The sequence below is a fragment of the Barbatula barbatula genome, assembly GCF_947034865.1.
Source record: "Barbatula barbatula genome assembly, chromosome: 21".
In the NCBI taxonomy this organism is placed as follows: Eukaryota; Metazoa; Chordata; class Actinopteri; order Cypriniformes; family Nemacheilidae; genus Barbatula; species Barbatula barbatula.
The window spans coordinates 20,243,205-20,252,651 of record NC_136784.1 but is presented as its reverse complement, the minus strand read 5'-3'; the positions used below and the strand labels follow the sequence as shown (position 1 = coordinate 20,252,651).

The 9,447-nt window shown below is 41.0% G+C and overlaps 1 protein-coding gene across 3 annotated transcripts; it reads left to right on the top strand.

Moving 5' to 3' along the window:
- The first annotated feature begins 6,455 nt into the window (after positions 1 to 6,455).
- On the top strand, positions 6,456 to 8,925 carry stmn1a (stathmin 1a). Of its 3 annotated transcripts, none has more exons than XM_079485569.1 (5): positions 6,456 to 6,568; positions 7,140 to 7,188; positions 7,272 to 7,444; positions 8,130 to 8,321; positions 8,394 to 8,925. In XM_079485569.1, the coding sequence occupies exons 2-5, from the start codon at positions 7,173 to 7,175 to the stop codon at positions 8,460 to 8,462; spliced, it is 450 nt and encodes a 149-aa protein (XP_079341695.1). In that variant the 5' UTR covers positions 6,456 to 6,568; positions 7,140 to 7,172; the 3' UTR covers positions 8,463 to 8,925. The 3 variants fall into 3 exon arrangements, with proteins under 3 accessions (XP_079341695.1, XP_079341697.1, XP_079341696.1); XM_079485571.1 differs by having other exon boundaries at positions 6,530 to 6,674; positions 8,394 to 8,762; XM_079485570.1 differs by lacking the exon at positions 6,456 to 6,568 and adding an exon at positions 6,785 to 7,031 and having other exon boundaries at positions 8,394 to 8,762.
- Positions 8,926 to 9,447: the final 522 nt, after the last annotated feature.

Here is a 9,447-nt window from a genome sequence, read left to right as displayed (position 1 = left end):
GCAACCTGAGCACATAAGATCTTAAACTCTCACTGGGATTTTGTGTGCAGCTAAAAAATTGTAATCTCAAATTTGCCACAGGAACCTGATCTCCATACAGAGTATCTAGATGTCTCAGAATTTTTACTACAGTATCACGATCCGTATCCCCTAAAACACAAACCTCCCGCTTAGCTTCATCTATTAAGGCCCCCAACACTATACTGACTTTTTGCTGCTCATTAAACTCTCGTGTCTGCAACAAACTCTGAATTTGTTCTTTCCACTCACCAAATTTTAAATCACCCCCCACCCCTTTAAATTTAGGAATCCAAGGTGCACCCGCATAAATTGGCATCATCATCATGTTCAAAACAGATACAGAAAAAGAAAAACAATAATTGTAATAAATTATAACAAGTTATGTAATTTGGCTAACCTGTATGTGAAGCTCCAAACCAAACCCTGCCGACTACGCCAAATGTGACGGGTATATAGCTCGACTACGCCACCCAATTGAAGAGCTGGGACTCGATTAAATAAGAAATACTTTAACTGCAAGTTATTGTAATTTGGTGGGAGCAACACAACAAATTCACCAAGACAACAAATTCAGTAAAAAAATATATATTTATTATAACTAATTCTATAAAAATAATGCGGTGCCCGCATACTCTCAATCAGACTCTTAAAACCATTAATCAAGTAGAAGCGGGGCATTAAGCAACACGTTCAAGTCCACTGGAAGTCCATAGATACACAGTCCATAAGCAGTCCCTCTCTCGCTCTCAAGTCCGTCTCGCACTAGGCAGCGACGTATACGCAGCAGGCCACCTGTCAATCACCGCACGCACCAACACAACACTCACACAACAGGAAGAAAGCCGCCAGTATCTCCACAATAGATAAACACAGCATCAACACAGCACTGCACAAAAATTATCAATCGTGCAACAATCAAGTAAGGCACTACAATCCGTGAATAAGTTATAACAGTAAGACTATAGTGGACAGCCCGACGCTCTCCAATTTAGATGAGACCGTGACGTGGATCTTAACTTTGGACGAGCAAGACAGCATAATGTAGTGGCAACGTCACTCACCCATGAACTGGGAGCAGACGAATCTAACTCCCAGTCTCGTTGAACAGCGCTCCTCAAATCACGGGACCAGGAGGGACAAGGCGGGGCTCGAGCAGCACAGCAGAGGACGTCAGCAATCACAGCACAATCGAGGAAGAGACGAAACCCACACAGAGCCGACAGCAGAACCGGCACCTCAGCAAAAGAACTTCAGGCTTCGACACAAGCAGACATTTATCCGGGCGATGATCGCGGTGGCAGCATAAACAATCCAGCAATAACTTTATAGCAGCATAAACAATCGAGCAATAACGTGGGGACAGAGTTGCAACAACAGAGTTCGCGGGGCCACAGACACACGCCACCTCAGTTCCTTCGCTCCTTTAACAGTCTGCGATTTGACGTGGCAATCACCAACAGCTGCCCATCTAATCAGCTGTGGTCCAGGCACCCAGAAGAACACGGGGGCGTTACCACACATTCCAACTCCTGATCAAACAACCACCAACATGATAGCGTGTATAAAATAAAATCACAACAAAAACATAAGATCAAATAAGGAAAGAAAACAAACCAGTGCCAATACACACAAAATAAAATAAACCATAATCTCTCCATATGACATTTGTGTGGCCTTGAAATATTAGCATGTCTATGTAATTATAAATAAATGCTTCTTGAGACACACAGTGTTTCTTTTGGGCATGCATCAAACGAATAGTTTCTGGCTATATATGCATCCATGCATAAGTTTGAGAGGGGTGGAAATGTGACAGACAGGTGAAACAAACCTGCCCCAAAATGACCTCAACCCACTTTAAATAATAATAACAACAAAACTCAACTTTCATTTAAATAGCGATTTTACCATTTTCATTGTTACAAAGTAGCCATAAGCAACGGGTAATGTAGGAAACAGCAGAGAATTGTACATAATCATTTGCATGGATGTTCCAAAGCATTTGCAACTTGTTCAAAGAAATGAGAAACTGCTTTTTTGATGTGCACAAGTGACACAATGATGTGAGGATTGAACAGGTAGATTTGAGAATTTCAATTCTGATCTGAGAAATGTACCAAAGCGACTTAGAAAAACTGTATTTAAAGTGGGTTGAGGTCATTTTGGGGCAGGTTTGTTTCACCTGTCTGTCACATTTCCAAACCTCTCAAACTTATGCATGGATGCATATATAGCCAGAAACACTTCGTTTGATGCATGCACGAAAGCAACACTGTGTGTCTCAAGAAGCATTTATTCATAGATACATAGACATGCTAAGATTTCAAGGCCACACAAACACTACATATTACACTTGACATTACAGCTGCAAATGAACCTCCATTTTACAAATACGGTATGAATAACTTCAACTACTTAAGACTTGTTTGGAGTGCGTTCGTGTGTGTCATTGCGTGCATGATATTTAATGTATTGCTTATAGTTAAAAAACTGCCCTTTCAACCAGGTATCTTCCTACTTATCCCATGATAAACTACTGGATGACAAGCAGTCCGGCTTCAAAACAAACCACTCCACTGAGACTGCACTTTAGTTACGCTGTTCTGTCATCATGGTGTATAGCACACCTGTAGGTTGACAGACTCTCGTGCAAACTCAGACTGATCGCCGGATGGAACCCAGCTATGAGTAGATTTGAGTTTAATGGCTGCACGTCGAAATGAACTGTTTATAGCCTTTATGACTTCTGCATGTATGTTTTAATTTCTTCATTCATGCACTTTATTTATACACTTTATTAAGTCATTTCTCTTGGTTGATGTTATTGATTTAACGATGGACGGATATGTTTTTATATATATAATTCACTGTAAAAAACAACGGACAAGATTCAAGATTCCACTCGGGTCCTAAATTGCTCTCCTGAAATCAAAGTACATCCCTATGAATGAATGCAGCCTCTTCATGTACTGAATCCTCTATAAAGCACATATGACATATTAGTCAGTGAGACGTTCTCTGTGGGATCTAATGTGTGTCATGAATGACTGTATTAATGAATGAGTTATACATATTTTTTAACTGATGGTAACGACTAGACATTAAATGAATGAGTTCAGTTCCAAGCCATTAAAGCTGATAGTAGGTGTGAAGAAGACTAATCGCTTTGTTCAGTGAGGGTATTATGGGCTATCAATTTATTTATGAATGATTGTGTCATCTGGCAAGGATTGACAGCCCCACCACAGACATGTGACAATGCTGAGCGGACACAGCCCATCGATGACTGACCAAAAGAGATGAGTCACGGACAGTACGAAGCAATGCCTGCCTGTGGTATTATTGAACAGGTGGTCAACTAATTTGTCGAACATAGTAAATTAAGGTCAACAAAAGGTTTGTAACATGACATGGCTAGCCATCAACTTCAAATCTGATATTGAGCATTTCGGGAACATTCTCATGTAGGCGGGAAAACAGGAATGATGAGGTTTTGCCACGTGCCAACCTTCAGTTCTCTCTTGTGAAGGCAACACGGAAGTGACCTAAACTGCAATTCAGCAACTGGCCGGAGACTGGCTCCAAAAGAGAGCAGAATCTCATTGAGCTCCATGTTTAAATGCCCAACTTAACAGCAGAAAAAACATGTTAACAGACAAAAGATGATTTGGGTATTTCTATATACAGTAGCTAATTTTGACATTTAACTTCTGTTAATGTCAATGTCAATTAGGAGCTTGAGTGACAAGTGGTTTCAGCCAACCACATGCCTCAGCTCCAACCACATCCCGCCTCTTTGCCCATTTTCTATTATCCGGGAGTGACGATGCGCTGCTAAGATGGCGACGGCTGGCTCCGCTCACTTTAACTTTCAAAACGTCTCCGCAAAAACCCACGGGTGACGTCACAGACACTACGTACATACTTTATACAGTCTATCTATGAGTACACTAACTTCTGGAGCTCACGTCAGATCAGTAAAGCAGTGTCATCTTAAAAATAACCTGCCTGTTTTATTGTCAAGTATTCTTCTGAAGTCAAGTATTGTGTAGTCAGGGTATCTTCCATCCATTCAATATTCATTTTCATTAAAAAAAACATCTTAAAAGGCTGTATTTTTAAAATAACCTTTGTCCTCCAGACCAGCTTGTGCCACCCCCTCCTGCCCTTGGCTGTCTGATATCCTCCATGAACAGCGGAGTACACTCAGGGCTGCTGAAAGGAAATGCACAAGACCAAGAATCCTGCTGACCAAGGGGACTACCAATCACTACTCTCCTCTTTCTCTGCTAATGCTAATACTCGGCAGCTTTTTTAGACCTTTAACTCTCTTCTTTGCCCTCTTCTCCTCCGCCCACTAACTCTTTGACTGCTGAGGACTTTGCTGTATTTTTCACTGAGAAAACATCATCCAGCAGCAAACAATTCTCAGCACTGCAGACCTCTGTACACACTACCCTCACTTCTAACATTGAACTCTGCTCTTTCACCCCACTGTCTGACACTGAAGTCACCCCACTTCTCTCTCGCCACCCCACCACCTGTCCACTTGACCCAATCCCCTCCCATCTCCTTCAGGCCACATCCACCACACTCACACCTGCACTCACACACATATCATCAACACCTCCCTGCTCCCCGGCACTGGCTACCGGTTTAAGCCCGGATCAGATTCAAGTCACTGATGTTTGCATACAGGACTATCACTGGATCTGCGCCTGCATACTTTCACACCCTACTACACTCCTACACCCCATCAAGAACCCTGAGTTCAGCAAACCAGCGGCACCTTGTAATGCCTTGTGATAAGGGCACTTAATCCCTTTCCCGCTCATTCTCCTTCACAACTCCTTCCTGGTGGAACATTCTTCCCAATGAGGTCCGGTCAACCACATCTCTCACAACCTTCAAAAAACTGCTTACAGCACACCTCTTCGGTGAATACTTGACAGACAAATGAAAAGAATACAGGTCCACAGGTGTTGTTCTGGCTTTTGTTGAAACTAGTAACTTTGTATTAGCACCAAATGTATTATTGCTCCTTGCTGACATATGGCTTATTGCTCCCTGAACTCTTTGTAAGTCGCTTTGGACATAAGCGTTTGCTAAATGACTCAATGTAAATGTAATATTTTCAGCATAAATACGACTGATGCCACCTGAAAGGGATTGTATTGAGGGTGGTGTGCTTAATGAACTGTCTACTAGAGGTCTGCATATGGGACCCTAGCAGTATGAATACTTGGAACGATGGATTCAACTCTCGTATAAAGATGGTAACGGTCGGGTTCTGTGCCTACTTTGAACGGCACGGGAGCCCACTCCTGACATCATTCTTACTGACCACATGTACAGCCTGATCTGAGGACTGTATAGCGTATGTGCTGCGTTACAAGTTCTGCATTACAGGTTTAATTTGCATGCGTCAGCCCCGAGAAAGACGTTGTATTTCATGTTTTTTATTGATTTTATCTGTGACATAGTCTAAATGTAAAAATGTAAATGTTTTGTTGATTGTCAAGACTAATAAAAATAATGATACATTTTTGTATACCCTTCATTTTGTGTTTGTTACAGAGAAATTTAAATGTGAGATCTGAAAACATGATCTTAATGTATTGGGATCCGACGGGTCTTGACAACAGTCATAGCGGGTGAACACAGTGAATTCTCAGCGGGTGGGTGCAGACCTACCAGGGGGAGGAGTTTCAACATCCAACAACAACATCAAATAAGTGCACACATGCATTAACATTAAACAATTCTCTTTGTTGTGGTAAGTCTGGTAAAGTGCAATCTATTTATATTAACTGCCATCATGTACACTGCTTTCTAGTTCAGACATCAGTCTGTAAGTGGTCTCAGGATCTCATCTGCAACTCCTGCTAAATAATAGTTTGTGTAATGGACCTGGATGACTGCGGTTGCTGAGCAGCATCTTTGCTCCCCCTGTTGGTAACAACTGTGCATAGAAACGTGCTGTAGCTCAATGTTACAAATACAGTTTTAAGATGTGCATTATTTCATTTACCAGTTTAAATAAAATATTAAAAAAGGTAATAAATTCATTTTAATTAATTGTGAAAGAAATGATAAAAAGTGTTTTCGTTTCTGTTTTTGATTTGAAAACAATAATTGAATGGACGTAAGATGTCCTGCTTCACTATGACCATAATAAATCCCATCAGAAACTTTAGGAACACTGGCCACTCTTGCGACCACACATGTATAATGATCCCAGTGTAGTCTAAGCATATGGTATTTTTAATAAAACTATAGAAAAGGCGTCCAATATTCATGGATAACTTTGAATATAATACAAAATAAAGTCGCCGGCTAACGTTGCCTTCCACGTAATGTTTAACAAATATGAATATAAAACGAGTCAACGTGTTGTTGTTTTGAAATACATTACCCAGAAGGCCACGTGGGTCGGTGACGGCAGCCAATAAGAATCGAGAACGTGACGTGAGTCAACATTCGATCCATTTATCCGCGAACTTGACTCGCGCGCGGCGATCATCGGAGCTGTGCATTTGTTTGTAAGGTGTGTTTGTGTTGTGATTTACGTGAATATAGACATTCTGAAGACCCTCTGAAGATGGCGGTGAACTTATATGTCGTGTTCGTGTGTGCAGGTCACTGTTTATGGGGTTAGTGTTTAAAAGCGCACGTGTTGACTAAAATATATATATCTGTACCGTGACGTCATGTATTCCGCTTCTTTAACCTATATGAGTGAGTATGGATTGTGTTGTTGTGCACGAGGGAACTCTTTGTTTTCGCCTCCGCACTAACAGCGATGTTTTGATCGAAACGCAGAAATGATCTCGGGTTTAATCATCCGGATCCATTATTTACGGCCGTGTTTCATTCGCACGCGCAGGTTAAGTTTAGATTCTAGCGTTTGAAGAACACGCGCCTGTTTTCTGTTTTGTTACCCGCGAGCCTCTAAACCTTCGCGCCAAATTGAGAACATGTCAACACGTGCGCACGCACGCGCGGCAGAGGTTGGGTAACTGCAGATCGAGTCCTCCCTTACTTTTGTGTTTGCTACCTTTTGCCTCCATTTGAGCTTTGTGAGGGCTTCACGTGTTTATATGCTTCCCTTCTTTCAGAAATAAACTCTGACCCTTAAGTCTTCTGCGTCAATGGCTGATTTAAAAGGTAAGAGAGAATTCTGCATTCGTGCCTTTGTGCAAATTGTATCAATGTACACCGAGATTAAGGGTGAAATCTGTGGTTTTCAGATATTCAGGTCAAGGAACTGGACAAGCGGGCCTCCGGTCAAGCGTTTGAGGTCATCCTTTCCAGTCCCGGCCCGGATGCCAAGATCGAGTTCCCTCTTTCTCCTCTGAAGAAGAAGGATCTTTCCCTGGAGGAGATCCAGAGGAAACTAGTGGCTGCAGAGGAGAGACGCAAGGTGCCATAGCTTCATCCTCTTCACAAACTCAAGTCTGCCTGTAACGTCAAGCCTTTTGAGTCACAAAGACACCATTGCACATTGAATGTCAATTGAAATCTGTCCCAGAACTAGTCTAAGAGTCGTTTCATATAGGAAGATGATGCTGATTTACAGGTTTGTGGGTTCCCAGCATGCATTGCAGCCTGAATAAATGATGTGGTTTGTATAAGCTGCTTGTTTTACTGGCATGTGATGATGTTCCGAGCACAGGTTTGTGGGTTTGTGTGGAAAGCTGATGAACGTCTTTTGCTTGCAAGGTGCTTTTGTCAACGCAAATGATGTAGTGTTACTGTAAATCTATCTTAATAAGGTCTAGCCCTCTATTTTGCAATAATTTGACACAGACGCACACATGTCAGAATAATAAAGGATTGGTCATCACTGGAATTGAGGGTCATGTTATAATTACAATCATCAGCTTTTAACATCGCTACAATCACACAAATCAAGCTGGTGAAACCTTTTCATGCTGCAATGCATGCTGGGATCGCAAGTAAGATGTTCTTAGCCTAATTATAATCAATTTGTGGTAACGTTGAAATGCATTATATGTAGATGATAATTCCTGTTTGAGGAATGTCGTTTGTTTTATGTGGCTGTTTTTGTCTTTTAATGTAACTAAAGATGTCTGTTTAACCTTCAGTCTCATGAAGCAGCGGTTCTGAAGCAGTTAGCTGAGAAGCGTGAGCACGAGAAGGAGGTGCTTCAGAAAGCTCTGGAAGAAAACAACAACTTCAGCAAGATGGCAGAGGAGAAACTGCACCAGAAAATGGAGGCCAACAAAGAGAACCGCTCTGCAAGAATGGCAGCCATGAATGAGAAGTTCAAAGAGAAGGTAAATAACATGATCCGGTGTCTAAATATGTATATTTGGTAACAGATGGTTAAAGTCTCCTTTTATTCTTAGGACAAGAAGCTGGAAGAGGTTCGAAAAAACAGGGAAACCAAAGAGGTTAACTGTGATGCTGACAAGTGAAAGTTGCGATGACGAGGGGTTCACGGGAGTTTTTATATATGCAAAGATGTATTTTTTTTCTATTGTTGGCCAGTTGTTTCCTCCTCCCTCACCCTTTATTAGATTGCTCAAAGGGGATCCAGCTTTAACTCTGTTCATAATCTGTTAGGAATCATTCGTGTGATGCAAGTCTGCGTTTGTTGAGCTCTTGCTTTTCTGCTGTAAGCACTTGACTGTTGTAGAATCAGTCAAAATACTGACTTTACATGACAGCAATGCACTTGTCAATAAAATCTGTTAAATAAAACGATGTTAAAACTCTTTGTGGGATCATTGAAAGTTACATATATAAACATGAATTAATTCATCATTTTAGATAAATGTTGACTTCACGGAAAACACGGCTGTTAAAAATAAAGCGAATAGCAGACATTGTCACAAGCGCTATATGTCTCCCCCTATAGTACAGGTTTATCAGATGTTCAAAGAAAAACATTCACCACTTCTCCTTTGTGCGCTGCTTTAGACATTGGTCATTGAGTCAAGCATGTCAACGTGAATAGCTGAACACAATTATTAGTCATTTATTTTCTGTTTGGTCTCATTCCTGACATGACTGCAGACTTGAAATTGTTTGTGTCTTCCGGTCCTAACATTGCTTGGTCAAGGTCCATCTGGTGCAATTGATTTGTTATGAAAGGGATTTTTAGGTCATCCCATCACTCATACCTCAGCAACAGTTATTAGAGGAAAAAGAAAAGAGGATTATGGCAGGTTTCCAAGTCATCATTTGTCATTTTAAATATTGCAATACATATTGTACCGAGGTGTTATCGATTTTTTTGATATTGTTACATCCCTACTGTCTGCACATCTCTAGCTATGATTAGCGGATTCATGTTTTTGTAACTTAATAATATTCATTATTTCAAGTATATGACTTTTATCCAGCTTTTCTATTTTACTCAAACAATACACCGATTCAAGTGATTTTATGTGATGAATG